We start from the raw sequence: 22510 nt of genomic DNA, 5'->3' as shown, positions 1-22510 counted from the left end.
AAAGTAGAACAAGAAAGGAAGGATAAAATTGTATTTCTAAAAGGCACAGCTGTATGCTTAAATAGCAAACAAAACCAAAAAAACAATCCTAAAAACCCCCAACAAAGCAGTTGGGTAAATCACTAGAAGACAATCTATCTTAGTAAAATGAAACCACAGGTAATAATTTTACAAGTGGTGTGATTAGTGTCTAATTAACTTGACAATCATGATAGAGTACTGGTGAAATATGATATTTTATTGCACTGCTACCTGTCTACATCAGGCTCTATGTAAATAAACATTAGTTGCATACTAGCTAACATCAGTGTTTCAGTCAACTGATTTTTCATGTTTAATATGTAACTCTGTTTTATGATATATATATTTATTGCTGTTAAAAGGTTTTAGAACTATAACAATTGTATTGTGTTAGCAGTAAGACAATATATTGTTTGCCATCTATGTGATTATGCTGGTCCCACTGGATTTTTACCAAAAAAGCCCTGAAAGAGTATAGAGCTAAAACATCAAATATATTTTTCTGACATTTCTTCTTCTAGCTCTGTTCTGTGATTACTATAATCCACAAGGGGAATGTGAGTGGCACTACAAGCCATGTGGAGCACCTTGCATGAAGACCTGCAATAATCCAAGTGGGAAATGCCTTCATGAGATGAGGGGTTTGGAAGGTAAACATAACTATGCATATCTCATTCTACTTGAAAGGTTAAAATGCAGTATAGTGAACAAAAATTGTATTATTCAGTGTATGACATGCTTGCACTAGAAATTATAAGAAGATATTTTCTAATTAATATTGTATTTCCTAATGGATTACGTACTTGTTTGGAGTGAAGATGAACACTCCAAAGCATAATGTGCAATCAAAGAAATAGCAGTAAGAGGGTCTGAAATTCCACTTACTACGTGGGACATTCTAGGAAAAGCAGATATGAGTGTAGAGCTACTTATGAAAGGCCTAGTATCAACTTGATTCTCTTTTTATTGCAGGCTGCTATCCACAATGTCCCAAAAATAAGCCCTATTTTGATGAGGAAACCATGACCTGTGTTTCTAATTGTGGTTGTTATGAAGATGGAAAAAATTACAAACCAGGAATGGAGATGCCTTCAAAGCAGAATTGTGAATCATGGTAGGATTAGAAAATACTTTTAAAAATAGAGTATAAAATTGTGGAACATAATGAATTTAATGTGTGATGAATTATTTGCCAACAGGAACTAGGCCAGTCAGGGGCTGATGAACAATGTCTGATTTCCTTCCCTTCCCAGGAAATTAAATGATAACATAGTGAAATATTTTATCATTGAGAGATTAGTTTACTACTTATTTTGTATATTTATTAAAGTCCTTTTAAGTTGTTATTATTATTAAATGAAGTGAAAACAAGCTAAAATTATTTCAGTAAGAGAATAGTCTGAGAATTTTTAAAAAGATATCCCTAAACTCAAGTGAAATTCATTAGAAGATAGCAGCCAACTCATCTACATTGTTTTGAGCTTGTTTCTGTTATTGCACTGGTACTTGCAGAATTGCAACAGCCATCACTTATTCTCATAGCATTACCCTGTGATATAGTGCTCCCAAGCCTTCTGTAAGGCTTAAGTACAGAATTAGCAAAACCAATTGTGAAGCAGTTGTCTTAAGATACCTTTAATGTAGCTGCACTTAAATATGGTAAGCAGTGCAATCTGAATAATAAAAAAAATCTTAAGCCAAAGCCCATTGGAGCTAAACCAACTTCCTTGGCAGGTTTTACACTTCACAGATGCCTTTACCTATATCATCTAGGCCACTAACAGCACTAAACCTAACCCATTAAATACATATCTAAATTTCAGTTTATTCAGTGTGTAAATGTCCTTAGTCCCTGTAAGTAAATACATCAAGATTCAGCTTTTAATTGATAAATTTCCCTTAAAACCAGGGTTCTTCTTGCATATTTTGGAAGCCTAATGGAAATTGACTGTGTAGATTACATCAATGTCCATGGTAGTGATCCTTTGTATATATCCTTGTAAATATAAATTATACATTTACCGAGCTTTTCTCTTCCAAAAAATAAATAGACCTGTTGGGGGGATAAGAATATTTCAAATCATCCATCTCTCATCTGTTCCTGAAAGCACTGGTAGGGATGCTGCATGTTTTATATGCTGGCTCAAAGAAGAGCTACCTTTCTTGCCAGAGAACTTGTGAAGATGCCTAGTCTGAATGTACAGCAGAACTGACTAACTCAGAGAAGACAGTAATTTTACATTTAAACACACAATGAATAGCAAAGGCTTGATAGAAGAGAAACTAAAACAAAAAAATGATGTCATGAACCAGTATGCCCACATTCATAACCTGTTTTTCTCTGTTTCAGTGAATGCACAATTCATGGCAAAAAATGCAGATATGATGAACATGGTATGTTGATGAAGTCATTTCTATATGGATAAGACACATTAGGGTACTCTGTGTTTCAGATAGCATGGAATAACATCCTGTTTTAATCTACAGAATGTGTCTGCATTTATGAGGGGCAGAAGTACAACTACAATGATGTGGTCTACAACACTACAGATGGCACAGGATGGTGTATTGTTGCAACCTGTGGTCCCAATGGAACACTTCAAAGATTTATCCATTACTGTCTAACCTCAACATCACCCACAACAGCAACGACATTTCACTTCAGTTCTACACCACCTACCACTACTTCCACAGGTACATCCTTTGTAGCCCATTAGGGCATATTCTCTTCTTCAGTGAGAGAAATAGATTTTACAATATTAAGTGGATTGCTCAGACATTGGCATTGAGATAATGAAATTTGGGTTTTTAGGATTCCTGTACGGCATTGTTCAGGTTGGGAATCTCTAGTTACTCTGGGTGTATGTTGAAGTCAGTATTGCGTATAAAACATATAAGTTTTGAAATTGCAGAAAATATCAGCATTGCTGGAATTCAGTAGCTATTTTTCCATCAATTTAGTAAATGAGAGTTGACCTGCAAAAGCTCTCCAATCCATAAATGATTTCTTAAGATCACAGCTAAAATAGAAAGTGTAGGGATGCTTGAAATGGAGGAGCAAAGATAATAAAGTGAGGAGTCAGCTGATTTGGAAGAAAAATGTAGCTGTGGATCTCAATGCATACACTAAACTCTTGCCACTGATTTCAATGCATTCCAGAGAGACTAGTATATAATGAAGCAAGATAAAACCAAAGCAAGCAATACTGAACCAAACACAAAACATGTGAGAGTTGCTTTTTCCAATGTGTATAAATTAGAGCTGAGCCTTACTTCAGCACCTTGTAACACATAATTTGTATTCTCCTTGGAAGTGATAGTTCCAAGACTATCACTACATTAAATTGCAGAGTGGCTGATTTGTTTGTTTGTTTGTTTGTTTGTTTTCTGTTCTACAACAAATTATACATAAAATAAACTAATGCTAATAAACTAGAGGAGCATAATGCAAGAAAAATTACATTAGGAAAATTGTCAGCCCAATTAAAATAAGAAAAAAGATGGTATCCCTAGGAATTAATTCTTAATTTCATTGTCTCTTCCTTTTATCCTTTACAGTGTCACCGACTACATCAGTATGCGTTCATGAAGTCTGTACGTGGTCAGAATGGTATGATGGGAGTCTACAAACCCCTGGCTATGATGGGGGAGATTTTGAAACTTTTCATGATTTACAAGCGAAAGGATACGAAGTCTGTAAAGCTCCAAGGGCTGTGGAATGCAGAGCAGAAAAATTCCCTGATATACCACTGAAAGACCTTGGCCAAAAAGTAGAATGCAGTACAACGAAAGGGCTGATATGTTACAACAAGGATCAAATTTCAACAATGTGCAACAACTACGAAATCAGAATCCTCTGCTGTGTTTTTGTACCGTGTTCTTCCACAACACCTCTGAGTACATCAACCCAGGTCACAGCTTCAGCTCCGACAGAAACATCTACTGAAACAACATATTCAGTTACTACGGAACGTACAACATTCATACCTTCAACTATTGAAGAAACAACAACCACAACTAAAATGATGACACCTGTCACCACATCCCCTTCAACAATTCCTCTTTGTTTCAAGGAAAAATGTTACTGGTCAAGATGGTATGATGTCAGTTACCCAGGGTCAGGTTACAATGATGGAGATTTTGACACCATTCAGAACATTAAAAACAAAGGATACAAAGTTTGTGAAAATAGAAAGGATGTGGAATGTAGAGCAGTACGGTTCCCTAATACACCATACCCTCTACTAGAACAACACATAACGTGTAACACAGAAGAAGGGTTGAAATGTTACAACAAGGATCAACTGCCACCCATATGCTATAATTATGAATTGAGATTTAAATGCTGCATAAACATAAGAGTACCATGTGAAACAACCCCTGAAAGTGTTACTACAACAACAGAACCAACTACATTTTGGTCAAGAACAACATCCAAACAAGGACCAACAACACTAAGTTTACAAACAAAACACAAGACAACAACTGAATACACTGTCCAACCAAAAACAGATTACATACATACCAGAATAACATCAAAACCAACTACACAAAAAACTTACACAGGAGTAATAAGCAGCACAACACCAAAACCTACCACCACCTCCACCACCACCTGTCAACCCGAAGTGTGCACCTGGAGCGAGTGGTTTGACGTTGACTTCCCCTCCTCGGGGCCCAACCAGGGAGACTTTGAAACCTACCAGCACATCCGCGCCGCCGGCAAGCGAATCTGCCGGCAGCCAAAGGCGATCGAGTGCCGGGCGGAGGACTACCCCGACGTTGCCATCCAGCAGGTGGGACAGGTCGTGCAGTGCGACGTCCACTTTGGACTGGTGTGCAAGAACGAGGACCAGACGGGCAAATTCAAGATGTGCCTCAACTACAAGATCCGCGTGCTCTGCTGCACCCCCAACTACAACTGCTCCATCCAAATCCCCTCCACCCCCAGCAGCCCCACCACCAGCACCGCAACCACTACGCTGCCAACCTCCTCCCCGGTCACCACCTCCACCTCCACGCCCTACACCTTCACCACCACGAGTCCCACCTCCACGGAAATCAGCACTTCCACCAGCCCCACGCCACTGACGTCTACCACCACCTCCACCACCACCTGTCAACCCGAAGTGTGTACCTGGAGCGAGTGGTTTGACGTTGACTTCCCCTCCTCGGGGCCCAACCAGGGAGACTTTGAAACCTACCAGCACATCCGCGCCGCCGGCAAGCGAATCTGCCGGCAGCCAAAGGCGATCGAGTGCCGGGCGGAGGACTACCCCGACGTTGCCATCCAGCAGGTGGGACAGGTCGTGCAGTGCGACGTCCACTTTGGACTGGTGTGCAAGAACGAGGACCAGACGGGCAAATTCAAGATGTGCCTCAACTACAAGATCCGCGTGCTCTGCTGCACCCCCAACTACAACTGCTCCATCCAAATCCCCTCCACCCCCAGCAGCCCCACCACCAGCACCGCAACCACTACGCTGCCAACCTCCTCCCCGGTCACCACCTCCACCTCCACGCCCTACACCTTCACCACCACGAGTCCCACCTCCACGGAAATCAGCACTTCCACCAGCCCCACGCCACTGACGTCTACCACCACCTCCACCACCACCTGTCAACCCGAAGTGTGTACCTGGAGCGAGTGGTTTGACGTTGACTTCCCCTCCTCGGGGCCCAACCAGGGAGACTTTGAAACCTACCAGCACATCCGCGCCGCCGGCAAGCGAATCTGCCGGCAGCCAAAGGCGATCGAGTGCCGGGCGGAGGACTACCCCGACGTTGCCATCCAGCAGGTGGGACAGGTCGTGCAGTGCGACGTCCACTTTGGACTGGTGTGCAAGAACGAGGACCAGACGGGCAAATTCAAGATGTGCCTCAACTACAAGATCCGCGTGCTCTGCTGCACCCCCAACTACAACTGCTCCATCCAAATCCCCTCCACCCCCAGCAGCCCCACCACCAGCACCGCAACCACTACGCTGCCAACCTCCTCCCCGGTCACCACCTCCACCTCCACGCCCTACACCTTCACCACCACGAGTCCCACCTCCACGGAAATCAGCACTTCCACCAGCCCCACGCCACTGACGTCTACCACCACCTCCACCACCACCTGTCAACCCGAAGTGTGCACCTGGAGCGAGTGGTTTGACGTTGACTTCCCCTCCTCGGGGCCCAACCAGGGAGACTTTGAAACCTACCAGCACATCCGCGCCGCCGGCAAGCGAATCTGCCGGCAGCCAAAGGCGATCGAGTGCCGGGCGGAGGACTACCCCGACGTTGCCATCCAGCAGGTGGGACAGGTCGTGCAGTGCGACGTCCACTTTGGACTGGTGTGCAAGAACGAGGACCAGACGGGCAAATTCAAGATGTGCCTCAACTACAAGATCCGCGTGCTCTGCTGCACCCCCAACTACAACTGCTCCATCCAAATCCCCTCCACCCCCAGCAGCCCCACCACCAGCACCGCAACCACTACGCTGCCAACCTCCTCCCCGGTCACCACCTCCACCTCCACGCCCTACACCTTCACCACCACGAGTCCCACCTCCACGGAAATCAGCACTTCCACCAGCCCCACGCCACTGACGTCTACCACCACCTCCACCACCACCTGTCAACCCGAAGTGTGTACCTGGAGCGAGTGGTTTGACGTTGACTTCCCCTCCTCGGGGCCCAACCAGGGAGACTTTGAAACCTACCAGCACATCCGCGCCGCCGGCAAGCGAATCTGCCGGCAGCCAAAGGCGATCGAGTGCCGGGCGGAGGACTACCCCGACGTTGCCATCCAGCAGGTGGGACAGGTCGTGCAGTGCGACGTCCACTTTGGACTGGTGTGCAAGAACGAGGACCAGACGGGCAAATTCAAGATGTGCCTCAACTACAAGATCCGCGTGCTCTGCTGCACCCCCAACTACAACTGCTCCATCCAAATCCCCTCCACCCCCAGCAGCCCCACCACCAGCACCGCAACCACTACGCTGCCAACCTCCTCCCCGGTCACCACCTCCACCTCCACGCCCTACACCTTCACCACCACGAGTCCCACCTCCACGGAAATCAGCACTTCCACCAGCCCCACGCCACTGACGTCTACCACCACCTCCACCACCACCTGTCAACCCGAAGTGTGCACCTGGAGCGAGTGGTTTGACGTTGACTTCCCCTCCTCGGGGCCCAACCAGGGAGACTTTGAAACCTACCAGCACATCCGCGCCGCCGGCAAGCGAATCTGCCGGCAGCCAAAGGCGATCGAGTGCCGGGCGGAGGACTACCCCGACGTTGCCATCCAGCAGGTGGGACAGGTCGTGCAGTGCGACGTCCACTTTGGACTGGTGTGCAAGAACGAGGACCAGACGGGCAAATTCAAGATGTGCCTCAACTACAAGATCCGCGTGCTCTGCTGCACCCCCAACTACAACTGCTCCATCCAAATCCCCTCCACCCCCAGCAGCCCCACCACCAGCACCGCAACCACTACGCTGCCAACCTCCTCCCCGGTCACCACCTCCACCTCCACGCCCTACACCTTCACCACCACGAGTCCCACCTCCACGGAAATCAGCACTTCCACCAGCCCCACGCCACTGACGTCTACCACCACCTCCACCACCACCTGTCAACCCGAAGTGTGCACCTGGAGCGAGTGGTTTGACGTTGACTTCCCCTCCTCGGGGCCCAACCAGGGAGACTTTGAAACCTACCAGCACATCCGCGCCGCCGGCAAGCGAATCTGCCGGCAGCCAAAGGCGATCGAGTGCCGGGCGGAGGACTACCCCGACGTTGCCATCCAGCAGGTGGGACAGGTCGTGCAGTGCGACGTCCACTTTGGACTGGTGTGCAAGAACGAGGACCAGACGGGCAAATTCAAGATGTGCCTCAACTACAAGATCCGCGTGCTCTGCTGCACCCCCAACTACAACTGCTCCATCCAAATCCCCTCCACCCCCAGCAGCCCCACCACCAGCACCGCAACCACTACGCTGCCAACCTCCTCCCCGGTCACCACCTCCACCTCCACGCCCTACACCTTCACCACCACGAGTCCCACCTCCACGGAAATCAGCACTTCCACCAGCCCCACGCCACTGACGTCTACCACCACCTCCACCACCACCTGTCAACCCGAAGTGTGCACCTGGAGCGAGTGGTTTGACGTTGACTTCCCCTCCTCGGGGCCCAACCAGGGAGACTTTGAAACCTACCAGCACATCCGCGCCGCCGGCAAGCGAATCTGCCGGCAGCCAAAGGCGATCGAGTGCCGGGCGGAGGACTACCCCGACGTTGCCATCCAGCAGGTGGGACAGGTCGTGCAGTGCGACGTCCACTTTGGACTGGTGTGCAAGAACGAGGACCAGACGGGCAAATTCAAGATGTGCCTCAACTACAAGATCCGCGTGCTCTGCTGCACCCCCAACTACAACTGCTCCATCCAAATCCCCTCCACCCCCAGCAGCCCCACCACCAGCACCGCAACCACTACGCTGCCAACCTCCTCCCCGGTCACCACCTCCACCTCCACGCCCTACACCTTCACCACCACGAGTCCCACCTCCACGGAAATCAGCACTTCCACCAGCCCCACGCCACTGACGTCTACCACCACCTCCACCACCACCTGTCAACCCGAAGTGTGCACCTGGAGCGAGTGGTTTGACGTTGACTTCCCCTCCTCGGGGCCCAACCAGGGAGACTTTGAAACCTACCAGCACATCCGCGCCGCCGGCAAGCGAATCTGCCGGCAGCCAAAGGCGATCGAGTGCCGGGCGGAGGACTACCCCGACGTTGCCATCCAGCAGGTGGGACAGGTCGTGCAGTGCGACGTCCACTTTGGACTGGTGTGCAAGAACGAGGACCAGACGGGCAAATTCAAGATGTGCCTCAACTACAAGATCCGCGTGCTCTGCTGCACCCCCAACTACAACTGCTCCATCCAAATCCCCTCCACCCCCAGCAGCCCCACCACCAGCACCGCAACCACTACGCTGCCAACCTCCTCCCCGGTCACCACCTCCACCTCCACGCCCTACACCTTCACCACCACGAGTCCCACCTCCACGGAAATCAGCACTTCCACCAGCCCCACGCCACTGACGTCTACCACCACCTCCACCACCACCTGTCAACCCGAAGTGTGCACCTGGAGCGAGTGGTTTGACGTTGACTTCCCCTCCTCGGGGCCCAACCAGGGAGACTTTGAAACCTACCAGCACATCCGCGCCGCCGGCAAGCGAATCTGCCGGCAGCCAAAGGCGATCGAGTGCCGGGCGGAGGACTACCCCGACGTTGCCATCCAGCAGGTGGGACAGGTCGTGCAGTGCGACGTCCACTTTGGACTGGTGTGCAAGAACGAGGACCAGACGGGCAAATTCAAGATGTGCCTCAACTACAAGATCCGCGTGCTCTGCTGCACCCCCAACTACAACTGCTCCATCCAAATCCCCTCCACCCCCAGCAGCCCCACCACCAGCACCGCAACCACTACGCTGCCAACCTCCTCCCCGGTCACCACCTCCACCTCCACGCCCTACACCTTCACCACCACGAGTCCCACCTCCACGGAAATCAGCACTTCCACCAGCCCCACGCCACTGACGTCTACCACCACCTCCACCACCACCTGTCAACCCGAAGTGTGCACCTGGAGCGAGTGGTTTGACGTTGACTTCCCCTCCTCGGGGCCCAACCAGGGAGACTTTGAAACCTACCAGCACATCCGCGCCGCCGGCAAGCGAATCTGCCGGCAGCCAAAGGCGATCGAGTGCCGGGCGGAGGACTACCCCGACGTTGCCATCCAGCAGGTGGGACAGGTCGTGCAGTGCGACGTCCACTTTGGACTGGTGTGCAAGAACGAGGACCAGACGGGCAAATTCAAGATGTGCCTCAACTACAAGATCCGCGTGCTCTGCTGCACCCCCAACTACAACTGCTCCATCCAAATCCCCTCCACCCCCAGCAGCCCCACCACCAGCACCGCAACCACTACGCTGCCAACCTCCTCCCCGGTCACCACCTCCACCTCCACGCCCTACACCTTCACCACCACGAGTCCCACCTCCACGGAAATCAGCACTTCCACCAGCCCCACGCCACTGACGTCTACCACCACCTCCACCACCACCTGTCAACCCGAAGTGTGCACCTGGAGCGAGTGGTTTGACGTTGACTTCCCCTCCTCGGGGCCCAACCAGGGAGACTTTGAAACCTACCAGCACATCCGCGCCGCCGGCAAGCGAATCTGCCGGCAGCCAAAGGCGATCGAGTGCCGGGCGGAGGACTACCCCGACGTTGCCATCCAGCAGGTGGGACAGGTCGTGCAGTGCGACGTCCACTTTGGACTGGTGTGCAAGAACGAGGACCAGACGGGCAAATTCAAGATGTGCCTCAACTACAAGATCCGCGTGCTCTGCTGCACCCCCAACTACAACTGCTCCATCCAAATCCCCTCCACCCCCAGCAGCCCCACCACCAGCACCGCAACCACTACGCTGCCAACCTCCTCCCCGGTCACCACCTCCACCTCCACGCCCTACACCTTCACCACCACGAGTCCCACCTCCACGGAAATCAGCACTTCCACCAGCCCCACGCCACTGACGTCTACCACCACCTCCACCACCACCTGTCAACCCGAAGTGTGCACCTGGAGCGAGTGGTTTGACGTTGACTTCCCCTCCTCGGGGCCCAACCAGGGAGACTTTGAAACCTACCAGCACATCCGCGCCGCCGGCAAGCGAATCTGCCGGCAGCCAAAGGCGATCGAGTGCCGGGCGGAGGACTACCCCGACGTTGCCATCCAGCAGGTGGGACAGGTCGTGCAGTGCGACGTCCACTTTGGACTGGTGTGCAAGAACGAGGACCAGACGGGCAAATTCAAGATGTGCCTCAACTACAAGATCCGCGTGCTCTGCTGCACCCCCAACTACAACTGCTCCATCCAAATCCCCTCCACCCCCAGCAGCCCCACCACCAGCACCGCAACCACTACGCTGCCAACCTCCTCCCCGGTCACCACCTCCACCTCCACGCCCTACACCTTCACCACCACGAGTCCCACCTCCACGGAAATCAGCACTTCCACCAGCCCCACGCCACTGACGTCTACCACCACCTCCACCACCACCTGTCAACCCGAAGTGTGCACCTGGAGCGAGTGGTTTGACGTTGACTTCCCCTCCTCGGGGCCCAACCAGGGAGACTTTGAAACCTACCAGCACATCCGCGCCGCCGGCAAGCGAATCTGCCGGCAGCCAAAGGCGATCGAGTGCCGGGCGGAGGACTACCCCGACGTTGCCATCCAGCAGGTGGGACAGGTCGTGCAGTGCGACGTCCACTTTGGACTGGTGTGCAAGAACGAGGACCAGACGGGCAAATTCAAGATGTGCCTCAACTACAAGATCCGCGTGCTCTGCTGCACCCCCAACTACAACTGCTCCATCCAAATCCCCTCCACCCCCAGCAGCCCCACCACCAGCACCGCAACCACTACGCTGCCAACCTCCTCCCCGGTCACCACCTCCACCTCCACGCCCTACACCTTCACCACCACGAGTCCCACCTCCACGGAAATCAGCACTTCCACCAGCCCCATGCCACTGACGTCTACCACCACCTCCACCACCACCTGTCAACCCGAAGTGTGCACCTGGAGCGAGTGGTTTGACGTTGACTTCCCCTCCTCGGGGCCCAACCAGGGAGACTTTGAAACCTACCAGCACATCCGCGCCGCCGGCAAGCGAATCTGCCGGCAGCCAAAGGCGATCGAGTGCCGGGCGGAGGACTACCCCGACGTTGCCATCCAGCAGGTGGGACAGGTCGTGCAGTGCGACGTCCACTTTGGACTGGTGTGCAAGAACGAGGACCAGACGGGCAAATTCAAGATGTGCCTCAACTACAAGATCCGCGTGCTCTGCTGCACCCCCAACTACAACTGCTCCATCCAAATCCCCTCCACCCCCAGCAGCCCCACCACCAGCACCGCAACCACTACGCTGCCAACCTCCTCCCCGGTCACCACCTCCACCTCCACGCCCTACACCTTCACCACCACGAGTCCCACCTCCACGGAAATCAGCACTTCCACCAGCCCCACGCCACTGACGTCTACCACCACCTCCACCACCACCTGTCAACCCGAAGTGTGCACCTGGAGCGAGTGGTTTGACGTTGACTTCCCCTCCTCGGGGCCCAACCAGGGAGACTTTGAAACCTACCAGCACATCCGCGCCGCCGGCAAGCGAATCTGCCGGCAGCCAAAGGCGATCGAGTGCCGGGCGGAGGACTACCCCGACGTTGCCATCCAGCAGGTGGGACAGGTCGTGCAGTGCGACGTCCACTTTGGACTGGTGTGCAAGAACGAGGACCAGACGGGCAAATTCAAGATGTGCCTCAACTACAAGATCCGCGTGCTCTGCTGCACCCCCAACTACAACTGCTCCATCCAAATCCCCTCCACCCCCAGCAGCCCCACCACCAGCACCGCAACCACTACGCTGCCAACCTCCTCCCCGGTCACCACCTCCACCTCCACGCCCTACACCTTCACCACCACGAGTCCCACCTCCACGGAAATCAGCACTTCCACCAGCCCCACGCCACTGACGTCTACCACCACCTCCACCACCACCTGTCAACCCGAAGTGTGCACCTGGAGCGAGTGGTTTGACGTTGACTTCCCCTCCTCGGGGCCCAACCAGGGAGACTTTGAAACCTACCAGCACATCCGCGCCGCCGGCAAGCGAATCTGCCGGCAGCCAAAGGCGATCGAGTGCCGGGCGGAGGACTACCCCGACGTTGCCATCCAGCAGGTGGGACAGGTCGTGCAGTGCGACGTCCACTTTGGACTGGTGTGCAAGAACGAGGACCAGACGGGCAAATTCAAGATGTGCCTCAACTACAAGATCCGCGTGCTCTGCTGCACCCCCAACTACAACTGCTCCATCCAAATCCCCTCCACCCCCAGCAGCCCCACCACCAGCACCGCAACCACTACGCTGCCAACCTCCTCCCCGGTCACCACCTCCACCTCCACGCCCTACACCTTCACCACCACGAGTCCCACCTCCACGGAAATCAGCACTTCCACCAGCCCCACGCCACTGACGTCTACCACCACCTCCACCACCACCTGTCAACCCGAAGTGTGCACCTGGAGCGAGTGGTTTGACGTTGACTTCCCCTCCTCGGGGCCCAACCAGGGAGACTTTGAAACCTACCAGCACATCCGCGCCGCCGGCAAGCGAATCTGCCGGCAGCCAAAGGCGATCGAGTGCCGGGCGGAGGACTACCCCGACGTTGCCATCCAGCAGGTGGGACAGGTCGTGCAGTGCGACGTCCACTTTGGACTGGTGTGCAAGAACGAGGACCAGACGGGCAAATTCAAGATGTGCCTCAACTACAAGATCCGCGTGCTCTGCTGCACCCCCAACTACAACTGCTCCATCCAAATCCCCTCCACCCCCAGCAGCCCCACCACCAGCACCGCAACCACTACGCTGCCAACCTCCTCCCCGGTCACCACCTCCACCTCCACGCCCTACACCTTCACCACCACGAGTCCCACCTCCACGGAAATCAGCACTTCCACCAGCCCCACGCCACTGACGTCTACCACCACCTCCACCACCACCTGTCAACCCGAAGTGTGCACCTGGAGCGAGTGGTTTGACGTTGACTTCCCCTCCTCGGGGCCCAACCAGGGAGACTTTGAAACCTACCAGCACATCCGCGCCGCCGGCAAGCGAATCTGCCGGCAGCCAAAGGCGATCGAGTGCCGGGCGGAGGACTACCCCGACGTTGCCATCCAGCAGGTGGGACAGGTCGTGCAGTGCGACGTCCACTTTGGACTGGTGTGCAAGAACGAGGACCAGACGGGCAAATTCAAGATGTGCCTCAACTACAAGATCCGCGTGCTCTGCTGCACCCCCAACTACAACTGCTCCATCCAAATCCCCTCCACCCCCAGCAGCCCCACCACCAGCACCGCAACCACTACGCTGCCAACCTCCTCCCCGGTCACCACCTCCACCTCCACGCCCTACACCTTCACCACCACGAGTCCCACCTCCACGGAAATCAGCACTTCCACCAGCCCCACGCCACTGACGTCTACCACCACCTCCACCACCACCTGTCAACCCGAAGTGTGCACCTGGAGCGAGTGGTTTGACGTTGACTTCCCCTCCTCGGGGCCCAACCAGGGAGACTTTGAAACCTACCAGCACATCCGCGCCGCCGGCAAGCGAATCTGCCGGCAGCCAAAGGCGATCGAGTGCCGGGCGGAGGACTACCCCGACGTTGCCATCCAGCAGGTGGGACAGGTCGTGCAGTGCGACGTCCACTTTGGACTGGTGTGCAAGAACGAGGACCAGACGGGCAAATTCAAGATGTGCCTCAACTACAAGATCCGCGTGCTCTGCTGCACCCCCAACTACAACTGCTCCATCCAAATCCCCTCCACCCCCAGCAGCCCCACCACCAGCACCGCAACCACTACGCTGCCAACCTCCTCCCCGGTCACCACCTCCACCTCCACGCCCTACACCTTCACCACCACGAGTCCCACCTCCACGGAAATCAGCACTTCCACCAGCCCCACGCCACTGACGTCTACCACCACCTCCACCACCACCTGTCAACCCGAAGTGTGCACCTGGAGCGAGTGGTTTGACGTTGACTTCCCCTCCTCGGGGCCCAACCAGGGAGACTTTGAAACCTACCAGCACATCCGCGCCGCCGGCAAGCGAATCTGCCGGCAGCCAAAGGCGATCGAGTGCCGGGCGGAGGACTACCCCGACGTTGCCATCCAGCAGGTGGGACAGGTCGTGCAGTGCGACGTCCACTTTGGACTGGTGTGCAAGAACGAGGACCAGACGGGCAAATTCAAGATGTGCCTCAACTACAAGATCCGCGTGCTCTGCTGCACCCCCAACTACAACTGCTCCATCCAAATCCCCTCCACCCCCAGCAGCCCCACCACCAGCACCGCAACCACTACGCTGCCAACCTCCTCCCCGGTCACCACCTCCACCTCCACGCCCTACACCTTCACCACCACGAGTCCCACCTCCACAGAAATCAGCACTTCCACCAGCCCCACGCCACTGACGTCTACCACCACCTCCACCACCACCTGTCAACCCGAAGTGTGCACCTGGAGCGAGTGGTTTGACGTTGACTTCCCCTCCTCGGGGCCCAACCAGGGAGACTTTGAAACCTACCAGCACATCCGCGCCGCCGGCAAGCGAATCTGCCGGCAGCCAAAGGCGATCGAGTGCCGGGCGGAGGACTACCCCGACGTTGCCATCCAGCAGGTGGGACAGGTCGTGCAGTGCGACGTCCACTTTGGACTGGTGTGCAAGAACGAGGACCAGACGGGCAAATTCAAGATGTGCCTCAACTACAAGATCCGCGTGCTCTGCTGCACCCCCAACTACAACTGCTCCATCCAAATCCCCTCCACCCCCAGCAGCCCCACCACCAGCACCGCAACCACTACGCTGCCAACCTCCTCCCCGGTCACCACCTCCACCTCCACGCCCTACACCTTCACCACCACGAGTCCCACCTCCACGGAAATCAGCACTTCCACCAGCCCCACGCCACTGACGTCTACCACCACCTCCACCACCACCTGTCAACCCGAAGTGTGCACCTGGAGCGAGTGGTTTGACGTTGACTTCCCCTCCTCGGGGCCCAACCAGGGAGACTTTGAAACCTACCAGCACATCCGCGCCGCCGGCAAGCGAATCTGCCGGCAGCCAAAGGCGATCGAGTGCCGGGCGGAGGACTACCCCGACGTTGCCATCCAGCAGGTGGGACAGGTCGTGCAGTGCGACGTCCACTTTGGACTGGTGTGCAAGAACGAGGACCAGACGGGCAAATTCAAGATGTGCCTCAACTACAAGATCCGCGTGCTCTGCTGCACCCCCAACTACAACTGTTCATTCTCTACCCCTTTAACCACCACTAGGAGACCTATAATTATTACCGAAAGTGAACCTTTCTCTACCTCATCTCCACCTGTGGTTTCTACTACGCCATGTTTCTGCAAGATTGGTGATGCTATTTTTTCACCTGGTTAGTTTACGTGTTTTTCATGCATCTTTATTTGTTTCATTTTTTTCTCGTTTTGTTTTTTATCACTTTTCATCTTATGAACATTTTTTTCCCTTTCTTTCTTTTTATGTTTTTTGGGTTTTTTAAGATTTCCTCATATTTCTTTTTCTTCAGGTGATTTGATTTACAATAGAATGGATAGTGATGGATGCAGATTTTATGCCATTTGCAGCCCTACATGTGATATTGAACGACACACTGTGAATTGTAATGTCACTACTTCACCAGCCACTACTTCCTCTGAGTGGTCTACAGTAACAACTTCAGTTCCTTTGCGTCCCACCTCTGCAAGTGTTGTTTTTCATGGTTGTGTTTCTTCTCTTTATCCTCCATTACAAGTACGTAACTTCTGTGTTATTTTTTGACTGTTGGAATAGTATCCTTTTTTGAGTTGTAGCACATTGGAACAATATGTAGTGTTTAAACCTTATATGTGCTGATTGTCTTAATTATTTTGCTAATAACGAGCAATATGTAGGACCTAATGTTTGAGTTTTCCTTTTCCTGAATTTCAGTTTTTTATACTGCTAGAGCAAGTTACAATATTCTTTTTTTGTTACTCTATTTTTAATATAACTCTTTGTTGCACTGTGTATTTAAGGTATCTTTTCACTGACATAAGAGAAGGAGTTTTCTTGTGGGTTTTATTTTTTCAGTACAGGGAAGTATTTAAGATACAGTAAAGGCTTGTATGTGTTTCTGTTCTTTTGCCTTTTTATCTATACTCCTTTAAACTTTCTCCATTGTTATGTTCTCTGTTGACCTTGAGGTATGCTATACATAGAATAGAGGAAATAATTTCCTGTAACCTAATACATATCTCCCAAGCCCCAAAAGAGCTCCTCATGCAGAAGCAGCAAGTGTAGTTAAGGTCCCTACCTCCTTTTTGCATTAAAAAAAATAATCTTGTATAATATTGACAACTTTTTTCTATCACTGAATATTTTAGTTTTAGTCTTTTTTTTTTTTTTAAGATTTAGAAAAGTAAGCATTTTCTATCCCACATTATATGGTCAGTATTTTGAAGTTGCCTTCAAAAATCACTTGAAGAGAAGTAACACATACTGATTTCCTTTTCAACATCACCATTACTGGAAAAATTATAGCATAAATCTAAAAAGAGGAGTAAAGGTCATACCTGTTTGCAGAGTTTTGTGACAAAAAATTTTCCTTCACTGTGCAGCCTGGAGAAAGATTCAAATTATCCAACTGTACAGAAGTGATCTGTAATGGAGACAACGATATAGACGTAGTACCAACGGTCTGCCCACCCGTAAAGGAAATTACCTGTGCAAACAAATATCCACCAGTGCTGGTACCAGATGAAAACGGATGCTGTTACCGATATGAGTGTCAATGTAAGCACCAATAGATTCAGAAATAACATATTTTGAAAAAAAAGTAAGGCAAGCTTTACACAGATTATATGGGCGTTTTAATTTCTTAGGCTTGCTGTATAAATTGTAGTATCTTTAGTTTTTACATTTCCTTCTACATAAATTCTCATCTTAATCTTCCAAATATTTTCTCTGTACCAGGTGTGTGTAGTGGATGGGGTGATCCTCATTACATTACTTTTGATGGAATCTATTATACCTTCCTTGAAAACTGCACTTATGTCCTGGTGAAACAGATTGTCCCTAGATATGACAACTTCCGTGTTTACATTGACAACTACTACTGTGATGCAAAAGATGGGCTCTCTTGCCCTAAATCCATTATTATTTTCTACAAATCTGCAGAAGTGCTCCTGACTCGTGAACTCATGAATGGTGTGATGACCAATGTGGTAAATATTTTTTTCTGGTTTTGCAAAAAAAGTAGCGTCCATAAGCCTTCCTAATGCTATTCTGCGATAGAGTCTGTTAGAATATCACATCATGGAGGTGGATCAGGGCAGAGGGTATCACTGGGGGAGGAGAAAAAGGATTGCAATTATTGAAAATAAGAACAAAATCCATATTTCATGAAAGCTGGTACATTGTGCCATACATTTATGTAAACACACTTTGAATACGTACAAATGCGAATTGCAAACAGGAGTCTTCTTTTGGGGGAAGATGGATATGTATCCCTTATCCACTGGATGGCTAGGGACCGCTTTCTCTACATATGGAACTTCAGGCACCAAACAGCCCTGACATGATTCCTCCTTCAACTTCTTACTGTTAAGAAAGGTATAGCTGAAGAAAAGGGGTGACTTAGACTGTTACCTCACATTCATGATCTAAAGTAGTGTTGGAAAACCAATGAAAATGAAAAGATAGTCCCACTCTAACACTGGAGAATCTATTAGTTGATTAGAGAATCTATAGAAAGAGAGAAAAGTTTGTCTGAATAGACATCTCACCTTACAGTGCCATGCCAAATTTTCAGTCAGAAACACATGTTGGCTGCAGTGATTCCCTGCAAAAGAAAACAGTAACTGACAATTTTAACTCCTGCTTTAGCCTGATTCAGTGAGGAGAGAGTTGCAGAATAACTTCTGACAAAAAACTATTTGTCTAATATGTTTACCTTTATTATCTCATGTAAGATACTGGCTACAAATTGAAAAGCTTAACAAATAAATATGATCACTTCTACATAAAACTGGCACTAAGGATTTTCCTGACTTTCTTTTGAATTCAGAAAACTCTTCCAATGGCAATTACTATGTAATACAGAGATGGTATGATTATCTGGCAAAGTTATTACATAATAATGGCAGGGATGTTTCTGCAGCTAAAGAAAACTACCACTCATTTTCATATGAAAAATGTTTCCAATACCCAAAATCATGAGGGATAAAATGAAAATACTTGGATTTCTATGCATAGAATACTGTGCATTAGCATACAATCAGCACAAACACAGTACGTAGAGGCCACTTAGATTATTATCACATTTAAGCAATATAGCAATACAAGCCAAGATATCAATGCAAATATATTCTGTCATTAGGATGCCAATGGGAACTGGATGTAATGAATAACAATATAAAGTTATGCATAATTATGAAGATTAGAAAACGTATTATTTAAAACAATTAGGCTGAAGCAGTACTTACTCTGACGTGGTGTTTTGTTTTGTTTCATTTTATTAACTCTGCATTCAGATGTACTTCAACAAAAAGATTGTTGAACCAGGCTTCAAAAAAGATGGCATTTCTTTCTCCACTCTTGGCATCAATATGATTGTTGAAATAGAGGAAATTGGTGCTGTCATCACCTTTAGTGGTCTGATTTTCTCTGTGAAGCTCCCATACAGCAAATTTGGCAACAATACGGAAGGACAATGTGGTAAGAAGGATGCTCAGATTGGAGGGGGTCCTCTTTCCCCACCCCTACTTTGGTTATTCTCACCCACTCTGGCTATGCAGTCTTACAATTTACAGAAATTTTTAGATAGCAGTAAATGGAAATGAGTACAGTTCTGCTTTTCAACTTCTGTAGGATGTCAAAGGCTCAGTATTTCTTTGGGGCTAGGGTTTTACATCTGTTTGTTTTACCATAACCTAAAGTTCATATAACTAGAGAAAGTGCTCCCTATGAAGCAAGGTAAAATATGCATTTCATGAGCACATCACACCTAAATATATCAGCCCAGGAATGTATTGTGCAGCTCTGATATGTCTTGTGAGACTTATGCAGCTTGTCTCTTCCAGGAACATGTACAAACAATAAAGCTGATGAATGCCGCTTACCAAGTGGCAAGATAATTTCCTCCTGTCCCCAAATGGCTCATCACTGGATTGTTGATGACAACAAGTCATGCCATGGAATACCAGTACCACCAACTATAACAACACCTCCACCAAAGCCGCAATGTCAAACACCTCTGCTCTGCAAGCTTATCTTGAGCGAGTAAGAAAACAAATTCATTTTTTCTAGACAAAACTGTCTCAGTATCTCACAAGAAGAGTAACAGCTATAGCTTTAACATGTGATAATAGCTGAAAATGTCAGCTTAAAGAAAGGAGATATATAGTAAAAGGGCTTTGCAAAAGAAACTGGTCTGCCTTAATAACTTGCGTGCCAAAGATAGCTGAGCAAGGAGAGGTAAAGTCAGAAAATCAGGGATGCAGCAAGTGCTAAAATCAATACTCCCTGGATGCAATATTTCCAGAGTATGCTTATTGACTATTAAGCAAAGACTGAACTCTAAATTTCTAGTGGGTCTGCAGTACAAATCATAGAGAATGCAGTTACTAAACAGGTGAAGAGAACAGACACAAACAGCTGAGAAATGTCCTTCATTCTTTGTACATTTTGCCTAAAACATGGAGTTCCAATAGCGCAGCGGCTTTTTTCCTGGTATGTGGGTGTATTTCCTAAAAATATATATAGGTATATTTCCTTTACCTGTGTAGGTTGACAAAAGCTTTCTTCAGATGAGTTTCTTATAAACACCCTCTTATACATGCTTTCTGTAATATCCAGTAAGTTTGGAACTACTTTTATGTGTGAATTTTCTATAGCTATTTTTTTTTCATTTCTTTTTTTCTCAATCTGGTGCAGTTGTCTTTTACACTAAATTTCTGTTGTCAAACTGATAAAAAGTTGTGTACATATACAGAAATACCATGACCATTATCATCTTTAGAAAAAAAATACACTTCAGATTTCTTAGTTTACTGGACATTCCTAAGGTTGTTTCTCATACCTTCCTTTATGAAGCAGAGTCACATGCTATTAACTGGGAAGTGTTTTCTGACAGGAACAGACTTTGTATAATGGCTCATTAACATAGAAGGGGGTTGCTTTCTTTACTGCCTGCAGGGTTTTTGCAGAATGTCATACAGTGATACCACCAGAACCATTTTTCAAAGGCTGTGTTTTTGATGGATGTCGCATAGACGATGAATCCATGCAGTGTTCCAGTTTGGAGATATATGCTACAGAGTGTGCTGCTAGAGGTGTCTGCATTGACTGGAGAGGAATGACCAACAATACATGTTGTAAGTATTGCAGTAATCAAAATGTGTGTGATAAATGGTGTTAAACACTAAGAAATTAGTGTTTTATTCACTAAACATATTTTATATCTGATACTTGGTTACTGTCTACCAAAATCCAGTGGGGTCCTTTCTCACAGAAGCTGCAGATGAAGAAGGCAAAGCTGTAGTAATTTTTCTGGGAAAAAAACACAACACCTATTGTCAATTTTTAATTGTCTTTTTCCACACAGCATTCAGCTGTCCATCAAACTTGGTATACAAGCCATGCGGGCCCATTAATCCAGTTACCTGTGACCAAAGGTATGGAAAACAAAAAAAACCCACCCTGAAACACCTGCTTATGTTCTTCTTATCTATCTACTTTCCTCAGAAATTTGAGTTATTTCATAATGAAATGTATTGTGAATTTCACTAATTTATTCAAGATTTATAAACACCAATCAGCTCTAGGAACATGTGCTTCCTGTTGCCCTTCAGGAAGTGTAAATTTTTTGTCTCTCTTGTATCTGACATGACATGCTGCTCTGTCCCCTGCCTCAGCACAAAAGTGCTGTACTCAAGCACGTATATTCTTCCCATTCCAGCTATGAGCGTCCTGGCTATGGAGTAACTGAAGGCTGTTTCTGCCCTGAAGGAATGACACTCTTGCGTGCAGAGAGCAACATCTGTGTTTCTGAATGTGGTAAGCCATCTATAACTAGTTTGGGGAATAAATAGAGATCAGGATTGTTAGTCAGGAGGCCTGAGTTCTATAGTCATTTTCTACCTGGTCAGATCATTGCAAATCAGCCTCCCTAAGTGTCCCCAATTACAAATTGAGTAATAGTCAATATTACCTTTTTTCCCCCATCATCCTTCCTTATGTGAGACCCACCAAGATAGTAGAACTCTACCATTCAGCAAAATTAGTCTGCATATTCATTTTCCTATTAGCTTTATCTTCACAGTGTTTTTATTTGAAGCTGCACATATGTACTCCTTTCTCAGTTTTCAGTGGTGTAAATACCCGTTCATTTGTTTGTCTGTTTTTTCTTTTTCTTTCCAGTCTGCAGAGAACCAAATGGAATGTCCAGATGGGTGAGTATCACAATGAGTGTGGCTTAACGAACACAGACAAGTGAAACAAGATGATATTTAGTGTTCCACTAAACCAAAGCTTTGTCACAAATGTTTGTTCACTTTTAGTCTTAAAAATGAGTGCTATAGCACCCTAAGAAATTTAACAGTAAGTGATAAAATATTCTTTCAATAACCTCTCACACAGAAAAAAAGCTTAAACAAAAAAGAGAGAAAGAGAGAGATGGTGGTAGTAGTGCAAGTTAGGCATACATGCTTATTTCATTTCCACGAATTTGGCTTACTAAAATGACTAGAAATGAAGGGAGAGATGGATAACAAAGTTTACCTGTTGCTTATCGTGTTCATAGC

The 22510-nt window shown here is 49.1% G+C and overlaps 1 protein-coding gene across 1 annotated transcript in view; it reads left to right on the top strand.

Annotated features, from left to right (window-relative positions):
* Positions 1 to 22510, top strand: part of LOC131583664 (mucin-5AC-like) — a 48899-nt gene that overhangs the window by 20119 nt on the left and 6270 nt on the right. The window contains exons 27-40 of the mRNA XM_058848072.1: positions 543 to 671; positions 994 to 1135; positions 2372 to 2415; positions 2509 to 2715; positions 3580 to 16104; positions 16258 to 16481; positions 17327 to 17501; positions 17682 to 17932; positions 19241 to 19424; positions 19790 to 19988; positions 20904 to 21082; positions 21313 to 21382; positions 21667 to 21764; positions 22128 to 22159. Of these exons, the coding sequence (XP_058704055.1) occupies positions 543 to 671; positions 994 to 1135; positions 2372 to 2415; positions 2509 to 2715; positions 3580 to 16104; positions 16258 to 16481; positions 17327 to 17501; positions 17682 to 17932; positions 19241 to 19424; positions 19790 to 19988; positions 20904 to 21082; positions 21313 to 21382; positions 21667 to 21764; positions 22128 to 22159 (14459 nt within the window). The remainder of the gene's footprint in view (positions 1 to 542; positions 672 to 993; positions 1136 to 2371; positions 2416 to 2508; positions 2716 to 3579; positions 16105 to 16257; positions 16482 to 17326; positions 17502 to 17681; positions 17933 to 19240; positions 19425 to 19789; positions 19989 to 20903; positions 21083 to 21312; positions 21383 to 21666; positions 21765 to 22127; positions 22160 to 22510) is intronic.

This window comes from Poecile atricapillus, chromosome 1 (genome assembly GCF_030490865.1).
Source record: "Poecile atricapillus isolate bPoeAtr1 chromosome 1, bPoeAtr1.hap1, whole genome shotgun sequence".
In the NCBI taxonomy this organism is placed as follows: Eukaryota; Metazoa; Chordata; class Aves; order Passeriformes; family Paridae; genus Poecile; species Poecile atricapillus.
The sequence above is the reverse complement of the archived record's forward strand: the minus strand, read 5'-3'. Positions and strand labels throughout refer to the sequence as shown.